Source organism: Salmo salar, chromosome ssa13 (genome assembly GCF_905237065.1).
Source record: "Salmo salar chromosome ssa13, Ssal_v3.1, whole genome shotgun sequence".
In the NCBI taxonomy this organism is placed as follows: domain Eukaryota; kingdom Metazoa; phylum Chordata; class Actinopteri; order Salmoniformes; family Salmonidae; genus Salmo; species Salmo salar.
In genome coordinates this window covers 29790123-29813532 of record NC_059454.1, presented here as the reverse complement: position 1 = coordinate 29813532, position 23410 = coordinate 29790123, and the positions used below count along the sequence as shown (strand labels likewise).

Here is a 23410-nt window from a genome sequence, read left to right as displayed (position 1 = left end):
TGATTTAGTCATTGTGTGCTAGGAATATGGGACCAAGTACTAAACTTTTGACTACATTGAATACACTAAGTCCATGTACTTATGACACCTTCAAATGGGGGGACCAGATACATAAAGCGCTTGAGTTTATAAACGGTAAAACAGATATGTATGAAAATACCCTAAAATAAAAGGTGTCATTCTGTACTGTCACCTCATATAAAACATTTGATCTCAAATCCAAAATTCTGGAGCATAGAACCAATTTAAAAGCTTTAACTTCACTACTAAATAATTGTGTATGGAAGCGTATCTATTGAACAGTATATCTACTGATGTTGAGGCAATGACACATTCAAACATTAGGGGTCACTGTTGTGCTTCAATGGCACTTTTAATAAAACAGACATTTTATCCTCACAACAGCAATGTCTGGACAGAGAGGGGAGGTGGACTGGGTGAGGGTTCCCGCTGCTGCTAGGCTGGTTGCTCCTGATAAGTATGAGGCAATTGGATGTAGCAAATTGGGAAGTGCTATTGGACACAGTATTGGGAAGACAAGGGAAGTACTGAACTGTCTCTCCGTCTTATCTGGGCTGGCATCAGTTTATTTTCTACCTTCTCATAAATAATAACACAGTGCAGAGAACCCTGACCACCCCTCCCCTTCTTATATTTACATGTAAATTAATACATTCATTTAATTCACAAAGTAACAAAGCTAATTAATCTGTGTTTTTAGCAGAAATCACACTCTTCAACCCCAGACGGCTGTCATCCTCATCTTCCCTACCCTTCGTTTATCTTCCCATAGTCTATCAGCTCTACTCGTAACACTTGACTCACCACACTCACAAACAAACCCACCCATACCCTGTGTTCCCACTTCCCCATATTTATTAGTATTTACAGAAGCAGCAATCTAATCTTCCCATCACAAAATCTTGAAAAACACCCCTTTCCATTTACCTCCCTCCCACTTTAGAGAAAGACCCTCCCCATAGAGAAAAACCCCCACTGTGGCACCCCATTCTTACTCCCCCCACTTTCCGGACACTGCCCGCATCGTACCCTTTTCTGAAAGAGCATGCCAAGTTTCAACAATGAACACAGAAAATGTGGACATAGACAAGATTTCAGTAGCGACTATCTTCTTCTTCTGCTCGAGTTTGGATTGGTTGGTGATGACTTGTGTCAGGGTTGTCATAAGAAAGTCTCAGTGACAGAGGTGTTATGAACAGAGGGAGGGCAGTCTTCCAGGGTCTCTGAGGCAGCAGTTGGCCATGGGGCAGTTTGGGGGGGCTGGGATGGGGGATTCTTATTTCAGAGTCAGAGGTGGCGTGGGCTGGGGTGGCCATTGTGGTAGAGCTTCTGCTTGATGTGGACCATGTTGCCACTGGAGTCCTCCAGCTGTCTGAGCTGGGCGCGTCGACGCAGATCTCGAAGGTTGCAGAACGAGGGGAGCCATGACCAGGAAGGGGTGTCTGGTGGACAAGAGGAGAGAGGGAGGTTGTTATAGGGGTGAAGAAACTAGAGAAGAAAGATAAATGATTAGAACATTTATCTCATTGTGGGGTTAATAAGAGAATGGGAGTGCATTTGGTTAGGTATATTAGATGCCCAATATGTCTAAAACATCCTTGATGCTCCCACCAACCTAATTGTTGGTAGTACAATACATCAATCCTACATACTCATGTGTTGCCCATGTAACCGGTGTAAAATAGCTAGCTAGTTAGCAATGCGCGCTAGTAGCGTTTCAACTGGTGTCGTCACTCGCTTTGAGACCTTGAAGGAGTTGTTTCCCTTGCTCTGCAAGGGCCGTGGCTTTTGTGGAGAGATAGGTAACGATGCTTTGAGCGTTACGGTTGGCGATGTGTGCAGAGGGTCCCTGGTTCAAGCCCAAAATGGGACAGTTGCAACACATTCATCTGCCAAATATAAAATGTTACATCACTATTCTGCCCTACCAAGCAAAAAGGCAGTAGCTGCTCATTTGGTCTAAAAGGAGTTAATGTCATTTTTGCTACATTAAATACATGCTTAATCATGTGGACAAGTATCCTGCCTCTATTGTGTTGTGTTTTGGAGAAAATGGGGGTCATGTTAGCACTAACTGCATAAAGTTACTGTGAAACCAAGGACAATAAAAGCCATTTTTCTCAGTACCATGCTATGAGCAGTTACTGCCTTTTTGCCTGGTATGGCAGTATTACCCATACTGTATGTGGTATGTACACTATATATATACAAGTATGTGGACACCCCTTCAAATAATGGATTTGGCTATTTCAGCTACACCCATTGCTGACAGGTGTATAAAATTGAGCACACCGCCATGCAATCTCCATAGACAAACATTGGTAGTAGAACGGCGTTACTGAAGAGCTCAGTGACTTTCAAAGTGGCACCATCATAGAATGCCACCTTTCCAACAGGTCATTTCGTCAAATTTCTGCCTTGCTAGAGCTTCCCCGGTCAACTGTAAGTGTAAAGGAAATCACACTACAAACTATCACCCTTAAGGAAATCATGAATGTCATGGATATATTGGAATTAGTGGATATATGGAGGCTTAAATACCCTGACCTAGTGAGATATACATGGCGGAAGCTTTATCAAACTAGTCATCTTGATTACTTTCTTATGTCATTCTCTCTGGCACCAAAAGTTTAAAAATGTTGATGGGGACAGAATGTGGTCGGATCATCACATAATTGGCATATATATTACTCTTACAGAATTTCCACGTGGGCGAGGATATTGGAAATTTAATCAAAGCTTACTGGATGATAACTAGGACAGAAGAATTTATAACTTACTTTTTCCGATTTAACATAGGTACAGCAGATCTTATTGTATGGGGCACTTTAAATGTGCCTTTAGAGGCCATGCAATTCAGTACTTATCTATAAAACAAAAGCAATTTAGATCAAAAGAGTCCATATTAACAAAGGAAATTGAAGGACTAACAGTACAGTTAGATAGAAATAAAAACTGTACCATAGAGGCACAGAATAAGTTAGAGGAAAAACAAAAAGAAATGGAGGAACTTATTCAAGAACTTTCCAGTGTAATATATTATAAAAATAAATTGAACTGGATGGAATATGGGGAAAAATGCACCAAATTATTTTTCAATCTTCAACATAGAAATGCTACCAAAAAAAATGTATTGAAACTTGTTACAAATGATGGAGTCACGCATGATTCACTGAATTATATTTTGAAAGAGGAAGTAAAGTACTTGAAGAATATGTTTTCGTTTCAGTCTCCTCCATCTCCACTAACCAAAGCAAATTGTATGGATTTTTTTCCGATTAATAATGTCAAATTAACATCTGTACAGAAAGACTCACGTGAAGGCCAAATTGCAGAGGAGGAACTTCTTGATGCAATTAAAGCCTTTAAGTCCGGGAAAACTCCAGGGCTGGATGGCATACCAGGGGAAGTATACAAAAAAAAATGGAATCATGTTTTAACCACTCCTGTATAAACGGTAGATTATCGGACACGCAACAAGTTGGTCTGATTTCATTATTACTGAAACAGGATCCAAGTGTTATATATAAAGATCCAGTCCATAAAAAAAATTGGAGGCCTCTTACACTTCAGTGTTGTGATGCAAAAATTCTAGCTAAATGCTTGGCGCATAGAATTAAAAAGGTATTGTCAGATATTATTCATCCTAATCAGACAGGTTTATTACATGGACGATATATTGGAGATAATATAAGACAAGTACTGGAAACAACAGAATTCTATGAAATATCTGTCACGACTCCTGCCGAGGGTGACTCCTCTCCCTGTTCGGGTGGCGCTCGGCGGTCGTCGTCACCGGCCTACTAGCTGCCACCGATCCCTTTTTCCTTTTCTGTTGGTTTTGTCTTTATTGGTTTCACCTGTGTCTCATTAGTGTTTAGTTAGGTATTTAAGCCCGTTTCCCCACCTGTTCTGTGTGTGGGCTTATTTCTGTTGTTCACTGTGTTTCGTGTAGTGGTACGTGTTTTTTTTGGATCTTGTGTTTTTTGGATTACACCCTGTTGATGTTCGTTGGGTGTATATTCTTTTGACGGTGCATTTCATTAAAGCCCGATAGCAAACACTCCTGTTTCCTGCGCCTGACTCCACACCCACTACAGTAAGCGTTACAATATCGGGGAAACCAGGCCTGGTTTTCATAGCTGATTTTGAAAAGGCTTTTGATAAAGTACGACTGGAGTTTATATATAAATGCCTAGAATATTTCAATTTTGGAGAATCTCTTGTAAAATGGGTTATAGTTCTGTATAGTAACCCTAGGTGTAAAATAGTAAATAATGGCTACATCTCAGAAAGTTTTAAACTGTCAAGAGGAATAAAATAAGGTTGTCCACTATCGGCATACCTATTTATTATTATTATGTTAAAATGAGATCCAACAATAATATTAGGGGTTAGAAATCTGTGGATTAAAAGCAAAGGTGTCATTGTACGTTGATGATTAATGTTTTCTTTTAAAACCACAATTAGAATCCCTCCACAGCCTCATAAAGGATCTAAATACTTTTGCTAACCTCTCTGGATTAAAACCAAATTATGATAAGTGTACTACAGTTGAACTTAGGTTGGAGTCATTAAAACTTGTTTTTCAACCACACCACAAATTTCTTGTTGACAACCTATAGTTTGTGCATGACACAGGTCATTTTTCCAACAATTGTTTACAGGGAGATTATTTCACTTATAATTCACTGTATCACAATTCCAGTGGGTCAGAAGTTTACATACACTAGTTGACTGTGCCTTTAAACAGCTTGGAAAATTCCAGAAAATGATGTCATGGCTTTAGAAGCCTCTGTTAGGATAATTGACATCATTTGAGTCAATTGGAGGTATACCTGTGGATGTATTTCAAGGCCTACCTTCAAACTCAGTGCCTCTTTGCTTGACATCATGGGAAATCAAATGAAATCAGCCAAGGCCTCAGAAAAATAATTGTAGACCTCCACAAGTCTGGTTCATCCTTGGGAGTAATTTACAAACACCTGAAGGTACCACGTTCATCTGTACAAACAATAGTATGCACGTATAAACACCATGGGACCATGCAGCCATCATACCGCTCAGACGATGAACGTTCTTTAGTGCGAAAAGTGCAAATCAATCTCAGAACAACAGCAAAGGACCTTGTGAAGATGCTGGAGGAAACAGGCACAAAAGTATCTATATCCACAGTAAAATTAGTCCTATGTCGACATAACCTGAAAGGCCGCTCAGCACGGACGAAGCCACTGCTCCAATGCCACCATAAAAAAGCCAGACTACAGTTTGCAACTGCACATGGGGACAAAGATCGTACTTTTTGGAGAAATGTCCTCTGGTCTGATGAAACAAAAATCGAACTGTTTGGCCATAATGACCATTGTTATGTTTGGAGGAAAAAGGGGGATGCTTGCAAGCCGAAGAACACCATCCCAACCGTGAAGCATAGGGGTGGCAGCATCATGTTGTGGGGGTGCTTTGCTGCAGGAGGCCCTTCACAAAATAGATGGCATCATGGGGGAAGAAAATTATATGGAGATATTGAAGCAATATTTCAAGACATCAGTCAGGAAGTTAAAGCTTGGTCGCAAATGGGTGTTCCAAATGGACATTGACCCCAAGCATACCTCCAAAGTTATGGCAAAATGGGTTATGGACAACCAAGTCAAGGTATTGGAATGGGCCAAAATTCACCCAACTTATTGTGCGAAGCTTGTGGAGGGCTACCCGAAACGTTTGACCCAAGTTAAACTATTTAAAGGCAATGCTACCAAATACTAATTGAGTGTATGAAAACTTCTGACCCACTGGGAATGTGATGAAAGAAATAAAAGCTGACAATCATTCTCTCTAGCATTATTCTGACATTTCACATTCTTAAAATGAAGTGGTGATCCTAACTGACCTAAAACAGGGAATCTTTACTCGGATTAAATGTCAGGAATTGGGAAAAACTGAGTTTAAATGTATTTGGCTAAGGTGTATGTAAACTTCCGATGAACCAGACTTGTGGAGGTCTACAATTTCTGACCCACGGGAATTGTGATACAGTGAATTAAAAGTGAAATAATCTGTAATCTGTAAAGAACTATTGGACAAATTACTTGTGTCATGCACAAAGTAGATGTCCTAACTGACTTGACAAAACTATAGTTTGTTACCAAGAAAGTTGTGGAGTGGTTGAAAACAAGTTTTAATGACTCCAACCTAAGTGTATGTAAACATCCGACTTCAACTGTATGTATATATGTGTCACAGCTGTTAGATGGAGCGGACCAAGATGCAGCATTTTCGTAGTTCCACATATTTATTTAACCAGTGTGTCACGTCCTGACCAGTAAAAGGGGTTATTTGTTATTGTAGTTTGGTCAGGGCGTGGCAGGGGGTGCCGAGGATGGAACCAGAGCCAGTCGGGGTGAAGTTGGAGGTGAGCGAAGAGAGCGAAGCAGAGACAATTAAGGAGTTGATGGGGAGATTGGAGGAGAGAGATATGAGAGAGCTGCTGTGTTGGTGCATGACGCCCTACGGAGCGTGTCCTCGAATTGATGTCACCTGAGTCAGCTCTCCATACTCGTCCTGAGGTGCGTGCTAGCCGTCTGGTGAAGACTGTGCCAGCCCCACGCACCAGGCCTCCTGTGCGCCTCCCCAGCCCTGCACGTCTTGTGCCTGCTCCCAGAGCCAGGCCTCCTGCATGTCTCCCCAGCCTGGTGAATCCTGTGCCTGCGCCCAGAGCCAGGCCTCCTGCATGTCTCCCCAGCCTGGTGAGTCCTGTGCCTGCACCCAGAGCCAGGCCTCCTGCAAGTCTCCCCAGCCTGGTGAGTCCTGTGCCTGCTCCCAGAACCAGGCCTCCTGCATGTCTCCCCAGCCTGGTGAATCCTGTGCCGGCGCCCAGAGCCAGGCCTCCTGCAAGTCTCCCCAGCCTGGTGAGTCCTGTGCCTGCGCCCAGAGCCAGGCCTCCTGCATGTCTCCCCAGCCTGGTGAGTCCTGTGCCTGCACCCAGAGCCAGGCCTCCTGCATGTCTCCCCAGCCTGGTGAGTCCTGTGCCTGCGCCCAGAGCCAGGTCTCCTGCAAGTCTCCCCAGCCTGGTGCGTCCTGCGCCAGAGTCTCCCACCTGTCCGGCGCAGCCAGAGTCGCCCGCCTGTCCGGCGGCGAGGGACCCCGCTCTAGAGGCGCCACCAAAGTGGGGTGAGGCAGTGGTGAAGCGGGGTCTGCGTCTCGCTCCTGAGCCACCTCCGTAGGGGGGAGGATTGGGAAGGGGGGGGTGTAGCACAAGAACCGTCGTTGACGGTGGCCACCCTCCCTTTTAGTTTGGGGAGGTTTTTGTGTTTTTTGTTTGAGGTGTGTTTCGGGGTCTGCACCTTTGGGGGGGGGGTTCTGTGTGTTTTGGGGCATTCTATGTCCTTTTTTCTATGTTTTTGTATTTCTTTGTTTTGGCCTTGTATGGCTCTCAATCAGGGACAGCTGTACATCGTTGTCGCTGATTGGGAGTCATACTTAGGTAGCCTGTTTTCCTTTGGGTTTTGTGGGTGGTTAATTTCTGTTTAGTGTGTTAGGATACCTGACAGGACTGTTTGGCTGTCGTTTGTTTTTTCTTTGTGAAGTGCCTTTTTTCATCCAAAATAAAAGATGAACAAATTCCATGCTGCACCTTGGTCCTCTTCTTCCAAAGACAGCCGTTACACAGTGAAACCGAATGCAACAATTAAACACTTCAAAATATACACAAAACAAACCGTGATGCAGGAGGATCAAATATACTCACAATGAATAATCACCCACAAACATACTTAAATAGGACCTCCAATTAGAGACAATGACAACCTGCTGCCTCTAATTGGAGGTCATGCCAAACAACACCAACATAGAAATGCAAAACTAGAAACTGAACATAGACATACAAAAACAGACAAACACCCCCTGTCACGCCCTGACCTACTCTACCATAGAAAATAACCACTCACTATGGTCAGGACGTGACAGTACCCCCCCCCAAAGGTGCGGACTCTGACTGCGCCTAAAAAAAAACACAACACAAAGGGAGGGTAGGGTGGGTGACAACTGTCTATGGCCGCGGCTTTGGTTCCGGGCGTGGTACCCCCACTGCCCGCTGATCCCCCCGCTTCTGTATGTCCGGAGGAACCAGACCATGGATCCTCGCCGGATGCTTCGGACCACCAACCGCCGCTGAAAACTCCGGGCTGCAGGCCGCCGCTGAAGGCTCCGGGCTGCAGACCGCCGCTGAAGGCTCCGGGCTGCAGACCGCCGCTGAAGGCTCCGGGCTGCAGGGCGTCGCTGATGACTCCGGACTGGGAGGCGTCGCTGGAGGCTCCGGACTGAAGAGCGTCTCTGTAGGTTCCGGACAGGGGACCTTCGCTGCAGGCTCCGTGCCATGGATCATCACTACTGGTTCCGCGTCATGGATAATCACTGGAGGCTTCGTGCCATGGATCATCACTGGAGGCTCCAGGCCATGGATAATCACTGGAGGCTTCGTGCCATGGATCATCACTGGATGCTCCGGGCCATGGATTATCACTGGAGGCTTCGTGCCATGGATCATCCCTACAAGCTCCGGGCCATGGATCATCACTGGAGGCTTCGTGCCTTGGATCATCAGTACAGGCTCCGGGCCATGGATCATCACTGGAGGCTTCGTGCCATGGATTAACACTACAGGCTCCGGGCCATGGATCATCACTGGAGGCTTCATCCTATTGACCATCACTAGACGCTTCCCACGGGGCGCTGGAACTGGTCTCACCTGACTGGGGAGACGCACTGCGGACCGCGTGCTCAAAGCAGGCACCGGCCTTACCAGGCTATGGAGGCATACTGAAGGAAGAGTGCGCGGAGCGGCACAGGGGACACTGGGCCTTGGAGGCGCACTGGAGGTCTGCTACGTGGGACTGGCATAGGAGGCGCCAGGCTAGTAACACGCACCTTCGGGCTAGTGCGGGGAGCAGGAACAGGACGTACTGGGATATGGTGGCGCACTGGAGGAAGAGTGCGTGGAGCAGGCACAGGGTACACTGGGTCTTGGAGGCGCACTGGAGGTCTGGAGCGCACGGCCTGCACAACCCACCCTGGCCGGATGCTCAACTCCGCTCGATAACTGCGGGGTGCGGGCACAGTTCGCACCGGCCTTTGAATGTGCCCTGATGACACAGTGCGCTTCACCGCAAAATACGGTGTCTGCTCCATCACTTGCTCCCCACAGTAAGCACGGGAAGTTGTCTCAGGATTCCATCCTGACTCTGCCCAACTCCCCTTGTGCCCCCCCCCCTAAAAATTTTTGGGGGCTGCCTCTCAGCCTTGCCTTTCGGTGCATATAGAGCCTTGTAGTATCGTCGCTTCTCTTTCGCTGCTTTGATTTCCTCCCTCGGACGACGATACTCCCCAGCCTGCCTCCAGGGTCCTTTACAGATACTTCTGCTGCTCCTTACCACGCTGCTTGGTCCTTCTTTGGTGGGTGATTCTGTCACAGCTGTTAGAAGGAGCGGACCAAGATGCAGCGTTTTCGTAGTTCCACATATTTATTTAACCAGTGAAACCGAATGCAACAATTAAACACTTCAAAATATACACAAAACAACAAACCGTGACGCAGGAGGATCAAATACACTCACAACGAATAATCACCCACAAACACATGTGAAACAAACATCAACTTAAATAGGACCTCCAATTAGAGACAAGGACAACCTGCTGCCTCTAATTGGAGGTCATGCCAAACAACACCAACATAGAAATGCAAAACTAGAAACTGAACATAGACATACAAAAACAGACAAACACCCCCTGTCACGCCCTGACCTACTCTACCATAGAAAACTATGGTCAGGACGTGACCATATGGGTATATGTATGAATGCTTATGTGTGTGTATATATATATATATATATATATATATATATAAAATGTGTGTGTGTATGCATGTATATGGATATATATTTACCCCAAAAATATATGGGGGATTGGAAATGATGCAGACAATTACATTGATGGAAACAACAATCTATCCGCAATATTAAAGCTGATCCACCCCCTAAAGAAAAGAGAAAAAAACGAAAGAAAAAACACTAAGTGCTGTTATTGTGAAGTGGAAACGTCTAGGAGCAACAACGGCTCAGCCTCGAACTGGCCGTCCACACAAGCTCACAGAATGGGACCACCGAGAGCTGAAGCGCGTAGCGCCCCCCCAAAAATGGTTTGTCCTTGGTTGCAACACTCACTACCGAGTTACAAATTGCCTCTGGAAGCAACGTCAGCACAAGAACTGTTCGTCAGTTCTTGTTCGTCAGGAGCTTCATGAAATAGGTTTACATGGCCGAGCAGCCTCACACAAGCCAAATATCACCATGCGCAATGCCAAGCGTCGGCTGGAGTGGAGTAAAGCTCGCCGCCATTGGACGCAGTGGAAACTGGTTCTTTGGAGTGATGAATCATGCTTCACCATCTGGCAGTCCGACAGACGAATCTGGGTTTGGCAGATGCCAGGAGAACGTTACCTGCCCCAATTCATAGTGCCAACTGTAAAGTTTGGTAGAGGAGGAATAATGGTCTGGGGCTGTTTTTCATGGTTCGGGCTAAACACTACAGCATACAATGACATTCTGTACGATTCTGGGCTTCCAACTTTGTGGGAACAGTTTGGGGAAGACCCTTTCCTGTTTCAGCATGACAATACCCCTGTGCACAAAGCGAGGTCTAAACAGAAATGGTTTGTCAAGATCGGTGTGTAAGAACTTGACTGGCCTGCACAGAGCCCTGACCTCAACCACATCAACCATACCATATTAATGCCCATGATTTTGTAATGAGACATTCGACGAGCAGGTGTCCACATAGTTTTGGTCATGTTTGTGTATGTTTCAGTTTCTATATCCTGATATGCATGATTAAATAGCGATTTTTAAAAAATGATTTAGGATTTCTTTCACCAAGTATATGAGTGTGAGGTTGAATTTGTAGAAATGGAAGTGCAGGAATTTGTCTCTGTCAGGCTTTGTTGGCGAGGTGAGTCCCGCTGAGACGGCAGAGAAAGAAGACGGAGATCCCAAGGCAGCACACCCACTAGCACATGGCCCTGCTAGAGGCAGGGGAGAGGGGGGTGTACGGGGAGGCAGGTGGTGGGAAGTGGGGGTTGCTGGCCGGGAGGGAGGAGTGAGTTATTTATAGCTGTGAATGGGTATGCAATCCACAAGGACAGTTCAGAAGGGTATCCAAAGGAAAAGAGAGAACGATACAGGTTCTTCTCATTTGAATAAAAGGATGGAGAGATGGAGATGGAGTCAGGAGAAAAATGTAAATGGTAATGTAATGCAGAAAGTGGGGTGAGGGTAGAAATGTAAAGGTCTTTTTACGGAGGGAGGGAAGGGGGGCCATTGTTATCAAAATCATAATTTTCCTCTTTTGTTATCATATTTTGTTTCCTTATTTTGCTAAATAAAATGTCTTTCCACTGATGGTTTCATCACTGATGGTGCCAAAGAATATGAATCAGTTATTCATGAGAAATAGACAGTAAGAAAATGGTCACCAAAAGGATGCCTTTTAAAGAAAATGGATATAAGGAGATCCAATAACTGAATGGAGAGCAGGAGACACAGGGTCTATAGACGGAATTAGAAAAAGCTAAAGGAATCAATGTGCACCTCAATGTGGTCTGTGTCAATGTGGTGTGCATGTTTCTTCCTCACCCGCTATTCCAGCTGCTCTCTCTCACTCTATTTATAGCTCCCTAGGAGAGAGCAAGTGTGGTGTGTGTGTGTGTGTGTGTGTGTGTGTGTGTGTGTGTGTGTGTGTGTGTGTGTGTGTGTGTGTGTGTGTGTGAGAGAGAGAGAGAGAGAGAGAGAGAGAGAGTGTATGTGCGGGTTGGGATGTGATACCTACCTTCGTGCTTCATCAGCCTCACCTTCACTCCCCATCTCAGGGAGGCTAAACAAGTCTGACCCACAATCAATGTCACAGCCAAACACACCAGTGAAGGGGCATTCCCTCCATTCACAAGGATTCCAGCACAAGAAAAGCCTTGAGCCACCCCTCTACCTCGAGGGAAACATTTGAATGTAAAATCTGGGTGTATTTTTTTATGTGGATGTTATGCACTGAATAGCAGATGGGTTGATTTTGTGCTGCAAATATGAAGCAGTTTCATCTTGACTAATACTTATAGAATCACAGAATCTAAGTCTGGCAATATTTGTATGCTTCACATTTCCAAATTCTTGTTTATCATCAATAAATAATAAGACATGCATCAAAAGAGTATGGCATCCCTACTTTTTAATGTAGTCTTTTCAAGACATAAAATAATAGGGTTATTTAGTACCCCATTTTTGTGTGGTGGTTTCTTATTAATCAGAGGTGATTAATTGGCAGTCTCTTACTTGTACAGTGCCTTGCAAGGGTATTCATCCCCCTTGGCGTTTTTCCTATTTTGTTGCATTACAACCTGTCATTTAAATTGATTTTTATTTGTATTTCATGTAATGGACATACACAAAATAGTCCAAATTGGTGAAATGAAATGAAAAAAATAACTTGTTTCAAAGAATTAAAAAAAAAAAAACGGAAAAGTGGTGTGTGCATATGCATTCACCTCCTTTGCTATGAAGCCCCTAAATAACATCTGGTGCAACCAATTAACTTCAGAAGTCACATAATTAGTTAAATTAAGTCCACCTGTGTGCAATCTAAGTGTCACATGATCTGTCACATGATCTTATTATATATACACCTGTTCTGAAAGGCCCCAGAGTCTGCAACAACACTAAGCAAGGGGCACCACCAAGCAAGCGGCACCATGAAGACCAAGGAGCACTCCAAACAGGTCAGGGACAAAGTTGTGGAGAAGTACAACTCAGGGTTGGGTTATAAAAAAAATATCTGGAACTTTGGACGTCCCACCATTAAATCCATTATTAAAAACGTTAAAGAATATGGCACCACAAGAAACCTGCCAAGAGAGGGCCGACCACCAAAATTAAACGGACCAGGCAAGGAGGGCATTAATCAGAGAGGCAACAAAGAGACCAAAGATAACCCTGAAGGAGCTGCAAAGCTCCACAGCGGAGATTGGAGAATCTGTCCATAGGACCACTTTAAGCCGTACACTCCACAGAGCTGGGCTTTACGGAAGAGTGACCAGAAAAAAAGCCATTGCTTAAAGAAAAAAATAAGTAAACCCATTTGGTGTTCGCAAAAGGCATGTGGGAGACTCCCCAAACATATGGAAGAAGGTACTCTGGTTACATGAGACTAAATTTGAGCTTTTTGGCCATCAAGGAAAATGCCTGGTGCAATCCCAACACCTCTCATCACCCCAAGAACACCATCCCCACAGTGAAGCATGGTGTTGGCAGCATGATGCTGTGGGTATGTTTTTCATCGGCAGGGACTGGGAAACTGGAAAGAATTGAAGGAATGATGGATGGCGCTAAATACAGGGAAATTCTTGAGGGAAACCTGTTTCAGTCTTCAAGAGATTTGAGACCGGGACGGAGGTTCACCTTCCAGCAGGACAATGACCCTAAGCATACTGCTAAAGCAACACTCGAGTGGTTTAAGGGGAAACATTTAAATGTCTTGGAAGGGCCTAGTCAAAGCCCAGACCTCAATCCAATTGAGAATCTGTGGTGTGACTTAAAGATTGCTGTACACCAGTGGAACCCATCCAACTTGAAGGAGCTGGAGCAGTTTTGCCTTGAAGAATGGGCAAAAATCGCAGTGGCTAGATGTGCCAAGCATATAGAGACATACCCCAAGAGATTTGCAGCTGTAATTGCTGCAAAAGGTGGCTCTACAAAGTATTGAATTTGGGGGGGGGGTGAACAGTTAGGCACGCTCAAGTTTTCTGTTTTTTTTGTCTTGTTTCTTGTTTGCTTCACAATACAAAATATTTTGCATCTTCAAAGTGGTAGACATGTTGTGTAAATCAAATGATACAAACCCCCCAAAAAATCTATTTTAATTCCAGGTTGTAAGCCAACAAAATAGGAAAAATGCCAAGGGGGGTGAATACTTTTGCAAGCCACTGTATACTCACTAGACATTATGCCCCTCTATTTTCTGACCATAACAGCAATTGGAATATCCAGGTCACATCACCTCCTTCAGCAATGTCTTATATCTAAAGGATCCAGGCCAGCTACAAAATATATGCCTGTTTTGACATTGAGAGCTGCACAAGATAATGTGTAGCTGAAGCAATTGGATTATTCCAACACATTATAAGAACACTCCATTGGGCAAACGTTGGTTGAATCAACGTTGTTTCCTTGTCATTTCAACCAAAAATGATGACGTTCAATCAATGTGGAAAACTGATTGGATTTGGAAAAAGTCATCGACGTAAGAGAATTTAGTCTTTTTTTCACTGAACGTTTAACCTAAATCCAATGACATGGTGAATTGTTTTTTTTTTTATTTCACCTTAGTTGACAACTCAACCAAATGTAAATCAAAACTAGATGTTGAGCTGACGTCTGTGCCCAGTGGGACTGGACAAGTTATTGCATCAGGAGAAGAAGTATGGACAAAAGTCCTCTAATATGTAATATGTTCACATTGGCATACACTCTCCTCCAGTGAGGTCTGGCTTGCTAGACTAACATTGGTAAGAATTGAGACAGTTAATAATTGTATGTCTTCCTGGTGTACAGACACATGCCCTCTGTGCTATGGGTAAGGAATCTTTGATTCAGTGAATCAGTATGTACTAAACATATGACATCTGAGGGCAGCAATATTTCCACAGCATAATTAACATTACAGTTTCACTATGCCTACTTTACACACATAACTATCCCCCCTCAACGGACACAAAGTCATCTTTTTCCAAATTCCTTCTCCCACTTATACAAATAGTAATTACCTGCATAATGTCTTAATTCTAATTCATGACCATAAAACACTGTATACAGTACTGTACCGTAAATATCCTGTGAGACAATACATTTTGTCTGGAATATACTTTTCCCTTTTCCCCTATGAATGCTTTCTTTGAGTAAACAACTGAGCCCTTATGTCCTCAAGTTCTGTCAAGTTTCCCATAACCATCACTTATAGCCAGGTGTGTTGGGCTATCCGCCCACCCAAGAAAGCCTGGTTTCAATTGGTTTCAATGAATGGTACAGTGGTCAACAGCAGTCTGTATGTCAATTCTGGGCATTTACACACCCACGTTACATCCCCAAGAAAAGATGTAGGAGAAACACTGATCAATATGGCAGTCGAAATATTAACACAGACACCACTTCACTCAACATCTCTCTTTTCGCAGAGATGGGAATCAACCAAACAATACTTCTGTCATCAGATGATTGAGAAATGTTTTGCTCATTCTGCTGCACATTTTGTCAACCTTGTTGACGTTCCAGTCAGTCCATATAAAACTTTTCCCAGTCAAACAGACCAAGTCTCTGGTTGACTCACCATAGTAGCGACTGGCTCTCCATGCCCTGACAGCACAGTGCAGCACTCCATCCAGCCACAGCAGGAGCCAGCTGATACAGAAGCCCAGCAGCAGCCCCAGCATCAGGTCCATCTCCTGCTTGGTCACGCTGTCACTCACAAAGTAGTTCTCCGACGAGTCCACCAGAGAATGGTCCCCATTGTACGGGATCACGTAGTGGACATGATGCCTGTAAGAGACAAAGCCGGGGGTTAGAACGTGTTAGTGGTGGAGGGAAGGACAAGGAAAGAGGAGATAGGGCAAGGGAGGACAAATTAGGGGGTGTAGGTGTTGAAATTGAATTCTCAACACTGATTTGGTACAAATGGGAGAATGCAAAGGCATGGAATACATGCTGAATTTATACAGTACAGTGCTGGTGAATAACAATTTCCAGAAAGGTGTGTAGCCTGCCTTCTGTAAATGATTACCATTACTTTTGTCACAGAGTGTTATCAAAGCCTAACATAACGACCTACTTAACGTGCCCCTCAAAGGTACATCTCATGAAATGACAACCTGAGGTTTACAAGCAGTAAAGGAATGACAGTGGATGTGGCCTCAGGCCTGATTAGGTGTGCATCATCGCCAGGATGACGCCTCAACACCACATGCACTAAAAGTAGGCTTTCAAGATCAGGTGGCCTCTCATCTGACTGTCTATTCCATGAAATGTTTATACTGATGTAAACATCTTACGTAAAATTAGTAACTCTTATTGAAGAGCATTTTCAAGTCACTAAAAGACAAAGTGGCTGTGTGCCAAATGGCACCCTTTTCCCTACATAGTGCACTACATTCAACCAGAGCCTGGACGCAGACACTGTGTCACTCGCTTTCAATTGGCTTAATGAAAGGCAATGACAACCATTGTGACATGCAATTGTTGGGATCTAGTTTAGGACTATATGTACTGTATGTCCCCGGGAACAGGAAGGTAACAAGCACAAGTATGAAAATATATAATTAATTCAAAGCTAGAAATGCATTGCACATTGAATATTGCGTATCAGAGGTTTTATCAATATTTAAAAATGACTTAAAATAAACCACAAAAAAATGCTGCTATGATAGACAGCGATAATTTTCACTGAACAAAAATATTAACGCAACATGCAACAATTTCAACGATTTTACTGAGTTACAGTTCATATAAGGAAATTAGTCAATTTAAATTAATTAATTAGGCCCTAATCTATGGATTTCACATGACTGGGCAGGGGCGCAGCCATGCCTGGGAGGGCATAGGCCCACCCACTGGGGAGCCAGGCCCACCCACTGGGGAACCAGGCCTAGCCAATCAGAATACATTTTTCCCCCGCAAAAGGGCTTTATTACAGACAGAAATACTCCTCAATTTCATCAGCTGTCCTGGTGGCTGGTCTCAGACAATCCCGCAGGTTAAGAAGCCAGATGTGGAGGTCCTGGGCTGGCGTGGTTACACGTGGTCTGCAGTTGTGAGGTCGGTTGGAATAACTGCCAAATTCTCTAAAACAACGTTGGAGGTGGCTTATGGTAGAGAAATTAACATTCAATTCTCTGTGAACAGCTCTGGTAGACATTCTTGCAGTCAGCATGCCAATTGCACACTCCCTCAAAAGTTGAGCCATCTGTGGCATTGTGTTGTGTGACAAAACTGCACATTTTAGAGTGGCCTTTTATTGTCCCCAGCACAAGGTGCACCTGTGTAATGATCATGCTGTTAAATCAGTTACTTGACATGCCATGCCTATCAGGTGGATGGATTATCTTTGCAAAGGAGGAATGCTCACTGACAGGGATGTAAACTAATTTGTGCACAAAATTTGAGTAATACGTTTTTTTTTCTGGGATCTTTTATTTCAGCTCATGAGACATGGGACCAACACTTCACATGTTGCATTTATAATTTTGTATAAAAATGTAAAAAATGTGCCAAAAAGTTTTGGTCTAAAAATACTTCTAAAGGCATATAGGCCTAATATAGCACATTACTGAACATTAACTATGAGGAAATCTTGAAATGAGAGGGAGTGAGAGAGAGGCCCTCTCAAAAGTTTGGCCAATATTATTGTATGATGATCTTAGTAACACTTCATGACCCATTAGTAATCTTACTAACACTTCATGACCCATTTCTCGGGTTGTTAGACTGTAGGCAGTCAAAACAAAGGAGCAGTATTCATACAGGGCCAAGAGCAAATGTTCTTCTCTTCTGTGAATGTTAGTTAAATTAATAATTAGTTTCAGATTCTGCACTGAACAACAATGACCCAACACGTACATAAAGTTACAATATGTATAGTGCCTTGTAAAAGTATTCACCCCCTTGGCGTTTTTCCTATTTTGTTGCATTACAACCTGTAATTTAAATGTATTTCTATTTGGATTTCATGTAATGGACATCACAAAATAGTCCAAATTGGTGAAATGAAATGAAAAAAAAAATAACTTGTTTCAATAAATTAAAAAATTAAAAGCAGAAAAGTGGTGCGTGCATATGTATTCACCCCCTTTGCTATGAAGCCCCTAAATAAGATCTGGTGCAACCAATTACCTTCAGAAGTCACATAATTAGTTAAATTAAGTCCACCTGTGTGCAATCTAAGTGTCACATGATCTGTCACATGATCTTATTATATTTACACCTGTTCTGAAAGGCCCCAGAGTCTGCAACAACACTAAGCAAGGGGCACCACCAAGCAAGCGGCACCATGAAGACCAAGGAGCTCTCCAAACAGGTCAGGGACAAAGTTGTGGAGAAGTACAGATCAGGGTTGGGTTATAAAAAAATATCCGACACTTTGAACATCCCACGAAGAACTATTAAATCCATTATTTAAAAAATGTAAAGAATATGGCACCACAAGAAACCTGCCAAGAGAGGGCCGCCCACCAAAATTCACAGCCCAGGCAAGGAGGGCGTTAATCAGAGAGGCAACAAAGAGACCAAAGAAACTCCACAGCGGAGATTGGAGTATCTGTCCATAGGACCACTTTAAGCCGTACACTCCACAGAGCTGGGCTTTACGGAAGAATGGCCAGAAAAAAGCCATTGCTTAAAGAAAACAATAAGCAAACCCATTTGGTGTTCGCAAAAGGCATGTGGGAGACACCCCACACATATAGAAGAAGGTACTCTTGTTACATGAGACTAAATTTGAGCTTTTTGGCCATCAAGGAAAATGCTACGTCTGGCGCAAACCCAACACCTCTCATCACCCCGAGAACACCATCCCCACCGTGAAGCATGGTGGTGGCAGCGTGATGCTGTGGGTATGTTTTTCATCGGCAGGGACTGGGAAACTGGTCAGAATTGAAGGAATGATGGATGGCGCTAAATACAGGGAGATTCTTGAGAGAAACCTGTTTCAGTATTCAAGAGATTTGAGACTGGGACGGAGGTTCACCTTCCAGCAGGACAATGACCCTAAGCATACTGCTAAAGCAACACTCGAGTGGTTTAAGGGGAAACATTTAAATGTCTTGGAAGGGCCTAGTCAAAGCCCAGACCTCAATCCAATTGAGAATCTGTGGTGTGACTTAAAGATTGCTGTACACCAGTGGAACCCATCCAACTTGAAGGAGCTGGAGCAGTTTTGCCTTGAAGAATGGGAAAGAATCCCAGTGGCTAGATGTGCCAAGCATATAGAGACATACCCCAAGAGACTTGCAGCTGTAATTGCTGCAAAAGGTGGGGGGGGGGTAATAGTTATGCACGCTCAAGTTTTCAGTTTTTTTGTCTTATTTCTTGTTTGTTTCACAATAAAAATGTTTTGCATCTTCAAAGTGGTAGGCATGTTGTGTAAATCAAATTTTACAACCCCCCCCCCAAAAAAAATAAACTTTAATTCCAGGTTGTAAGGCAACAAAATAGGAAAAATGCCAAGGGGGGTGAATACTTTTGCAAGCCACTATAGTTGTTCAGAGTGCACTCAGGCCTAAACTTGCCTTTATCCATGACTTAATATGCTAATGAATTACAGTACCAGTCAAAAGTTTGGACACACCTACTCATTCAAGGGTTTTTCTTTATTTTTCTATTTTCAAAATTGTAGAATAATAGTGAAGACATCAAAACTATGAAATAACACATGGAATCATGTAGTAACCAAAAAAGTGTTAAACAAATCAAAATATATTTTATATATTTGTATTCTTTAAAGTAGCCACCTTTTACCTTGATGACAGCTTTACACACTCTTGGCATACTTGCCTAGGAACTTACTTTGTTAAGGCCATAGGACTGAAAATGAACGAATTCAACAACCATGTCACTAACAAATACAATCATGGTTGGTTACTCTACAATTTAATCGAAAAGGCAAGGCACACTGGGACATTTTTGGAGGCGTGGCTTAGTGGGGGCATTCAATTTAAGTATACCTTACTAAAAATAAATCCATGTATTATTGTATTTCTCATATGAAGGTAGTACTGCTCACTTCAGCTATTTAAGTTTCTTAACAACATTTATTTTAGGTAATCGGTTTCCTCAGAATATTTGAGTAGAACTTGAACTTAGAAAGTGTTTGCAGTGTTGTAAGGAGTCTCTACCAGCAATGGTGAAAAAGTGAGGCCACATATAACTTTTACAGGTCTAATCACAACAGCAATATGAAACCTGGCCTAATCACCATTCAACTATAGTTATTTTATGTTTCATTCCATTTTCAGCCTTCATAACGTGGGTTATCAATAATAGATCACTGTATACGTATATATTATAATTCTCAAAACTGATTCAATATAGGTAGGCCTAATGTCCTCTCTCCAAAAACATTTCCTCTTAAAAATATGGTAATATTGCAAATGCAAAACAGCACAAGAACGATCATTGAGAGCTGTCTTCGTTTAAAATGATTCCTTAGCCCATTCCTCATAAATCATAACATACTTTATTTATGGCTCAACCACCTTCGTGTGCAGTAAAAGACAAATCACTGAATATAGGCTTGAAAACACCGTCACAACCTAGGCATCACAGACATAAGGCTGTAGCCTACCATTAGACACACAATAAAACCACAGTCGACATCAATTAGGCACATTTTCAAGAGATTATGCATAGGGAAGGTTGGGATGCTTATTAAAACTAACAGTTCAGCAGGAGAAATCATTCGAGAGGCCTATTGAGGGATTATGATTAGACGAGAAAAATAGCAGCGCTCTTGACTCTGTTAGGCTACCCTTTCATTGCAGATGCAGCACATTGTATCTATCCAAATGAATCAATGTATTATATTGTTTTTTTTACCTTCCACAGTTGCAATGACAGACGCGGTCTTCCCCTCGTAAATGCGGTAAGATGTAGTTGTGAAAGCGATCCAGTAGTGCGTTCATGTCCATTAAACAGGCTATCGCCTGCAAAGAACCATAAGAGTCAACTGGGACACAATAACTATTCCAAACACAGCAGCACCATTATATGACTTGCATTAAGCTAAAGTCCATATAAGAGAAAATAGAAAAATTCATTTGGAAACCCACCTTGCAATAATTTGCGAGGGAAAACTCCCTCGCTCTTAAATGGTATTTAGATGATTTATTCACGATAGCCATGTAGTTGTTGGCAGACTCTATGTGTAGCCTACTTCCTTAAGTCTATATGCATTTAACCATAATTATTTTCAGTGTCCTTATATAAAATGTGCTCTGTAGTTGTAATATCTAGCCTATAACTACATTATTCATTATTATAGGCTACACAAGTTTAAAAAAAAATATCATTGCTGTAGGCGTTAAACACACATGCTGGGTGCAATAAAAAGCGGATCTCTTACCATTACAACTGAAGCGCCAAGAATCATAAAAATCATGGTGGTTGTGATCATATGCATCAAAACTTCCAAACTCGCCGCCGTTCTCTAGCCTTCTCTACCCGCCGCACTGCAAACACTGGGCTTTAGGCGCTCTGTCCCGGGAGGAGACGGTCATTGAGGCGCCCTTACTGCACCTGACTCTCCGTCCCTCCAAACTCGCCAGATTGGAGTGCAATTAACCAGTGCACAGGGGATGAGATCGCCCAGTCTCCCTCAGTACCCCCTTTGACACACGCACTCACGGTCTTCACAGTCTACACCCCATCCAGTGATGCGTCGATTCGATGACGCGGACCGGGTCGTGGACTGGTGGGTGCCGCGGTTGCTGTGGCGGGAACGGCGGAAATAGGGTGCTGGTGGAGAGGGTGTCCTAGCCTGATTACAAATGCAATGATGTTCTTTTCCCGGAAGGCCAGGTACCGTTATCATTTAAAAAAAGAATCTCAGCAAACAGGAGAAAGGGTGATCCGGTCGCCTCATGGGGATGTCCCTGGCTACGGACCCCCCCCCCTCCCCACCACCACCACCTTTCGTCCAAGACAGCAGGCTATTCCCGTCTGTCTTATCAATTAGTTAATTTATTAATTATCGATACATAAGATTCTCAATCGATGGGAGCATTTAATTAATCTATCACTCAGATTATTCATTTTTATTGCGATTGCGCGTTTTAGGCTACAGTCGTTGTCTTCTAACATGTAAATGGCTTGATAACATTGATGTCAAGCCGAATCGAGATGTAGATCCAGTCGGAACCAGACCCACCCTACCCTCAGTCCAGTAAAGATCAGGCAACGGCAGCTGCATCAACGCCCGGGGCCAGACACGCATGATTATCCCATCTTGTTTTAGCTATCGCAGTCAGGAGCATCCACCACCATCCCTTTGCGAGCGGTGTGTGTGTGTGTGTGTGTGTGTGTTTGCGTGCGTGCGTGTGTGTGTGTGTGTGTGTGTGAGAGAGAGAGAGAGAGAGAGAGAGAGGGGGAGAGAGAGGGGGGGAGAGAGAGAGAAGGATGGAAAAAAGGGAGGAAGGAAGATAGGAGACAAAGAGGGAGATTCTGTGCCACCCTATTGCATTTTACTCTGTGAAACATTCAGAGACATTCAAGCAAATAATTCCAAGAATATTCGCGATGGTTTAACCTTTATACCGTTCCTCCAGAGGCGTCACCAGCTTTACTGATCACCCCCTCCCCTTCGATCTACCACTGTCTCTCTAGTCTCTACCCTCTCCATCGTTGCAGTTCATTTTCGGATTCTACGCCATTTCGCTGGGCTGAATTTCTGGCTGGCACTGTATGCTATGCTACATTATTGGTCTCTACGCCTATATACGCGTATTGTATTAGCCATTCACTAGAGTTATTGATGTATTAGTTGAAATCAATAGGAATTGCATTTCCTAACAGCAAAGGCTATTGTGGATGAGCGTACTTTGCCCGTTAAAAGCAAGACAAATGTCCTTAAAATAACTCTCATTCACTTCCCAGGAGCTCCATTCATTCAGACCCAACCGAAACCCACTAAATGTGTAACACAACCCGAGGACAAATGTCACAATATTTAGGCTAAATCCCAAATGTCTTTAGCCCTACTTAGTAGGCTACTTTTATAGCTTAAACGTCAAAGCAATTGAAAATCAAACACTGCTACGCATTGTTCGATTCTGGACAAAATCCCAAGGACGTCCCGTCACCTGTTAGAAGATCAACTTAATTTACACAAAGTAGTTACACTCACATTTTAGCTTCAATAGTCATAGCTGTACGTTCTTCAACGATCAAAATTAGCAATGAGGCTAGTCTCATACTGAACTTGGATAGTAGCCTGCCACTCTCCCTTTGTGTTGGGCTACTAGGCTGCTATCAGTTCAGGACCATGGAGAGCACCAATATTAACGGGTTTCTCCCAACATAGTTCGGGACCATGGAAATCGATGCTGCCAATGGCTTTCTCCCTCTTTCTCTCTAAATACTATGTACTAGTCTTTGAATATATTTACGTTGTTTATCATGTTGTTCTACCATGGCCACAAAAATGAATAATGGCCTATGTATTTCAAAAGAATAACCCAATTCAAAATATGCAATGCCACCTCTAGTCTTTTGGTGGCCCTAAGCGTGATTCGGTCGGGGCTCCCGACCTCGTGGGC

At 43.4% G+C, this 23410-nt stretch overlaps 1 protein-coding gene across 2 annotated transcripts; it reads right to left on the bottom strand.

The window, feature by feature from the left end:
* Positions 1-341: 341 nt before the first annotated feature.
* On the bottom strand, positions 342-23116 carry tmem240a (transmembrane protein 240a). Of its 2 annotated transcripts, none has more exons than XM_014135347.2 (4): positions 22999-23116; positions 20694-20800; positions 15439-15647; positions 342-1463 (listed from the first exon to the last, which is right to left on the bottom strand). In XM_014135347.2, exons 2-4 carry the CDS (start codon positions 20783-20785, stop codon positions 1309-1311), a joined length of 456 nt encoding a protein of 151 aa, XP_013990822.1. In that variant the 5' UTR covers positions 20786-20800; positions 22999-23116; the 3' UTR covers positions 342-1308. The 2 variants fall into 2 exon arrangements, with proteins under 2 accessions (XP_013990822.1, XP_013990821.1); XM_014135346.2 differs by lacking the exon at positions 22999-23116 and adding an exon at positions 21220-21751.
* Positions 23117-23410: the final 294 nt, after the last annotated feature.

Coding starts and splice junctions, on each gene's coding strand:
- tmem240a (XM_014135346.2), bottom strand. CDS start 21,276: ATGCATATGATCACAACCACCATGATTTTTATGATTCTTGGCGCTTCA. Junction 20,801..21,219: donor TTGGCGCTTCAGTTGTAATG/GTAAGAGATCCG, acceptor GGTTCTTTGCAG/GCGATAGCCTGTTTAATGGA. Junction 1,464..15,438: donor GAGAGCCAGTCGCTACTATG/GTGAGTCAACCA, acceptor CTTGTCCACCAG/ACACCCCTTCCTGGTCATGG.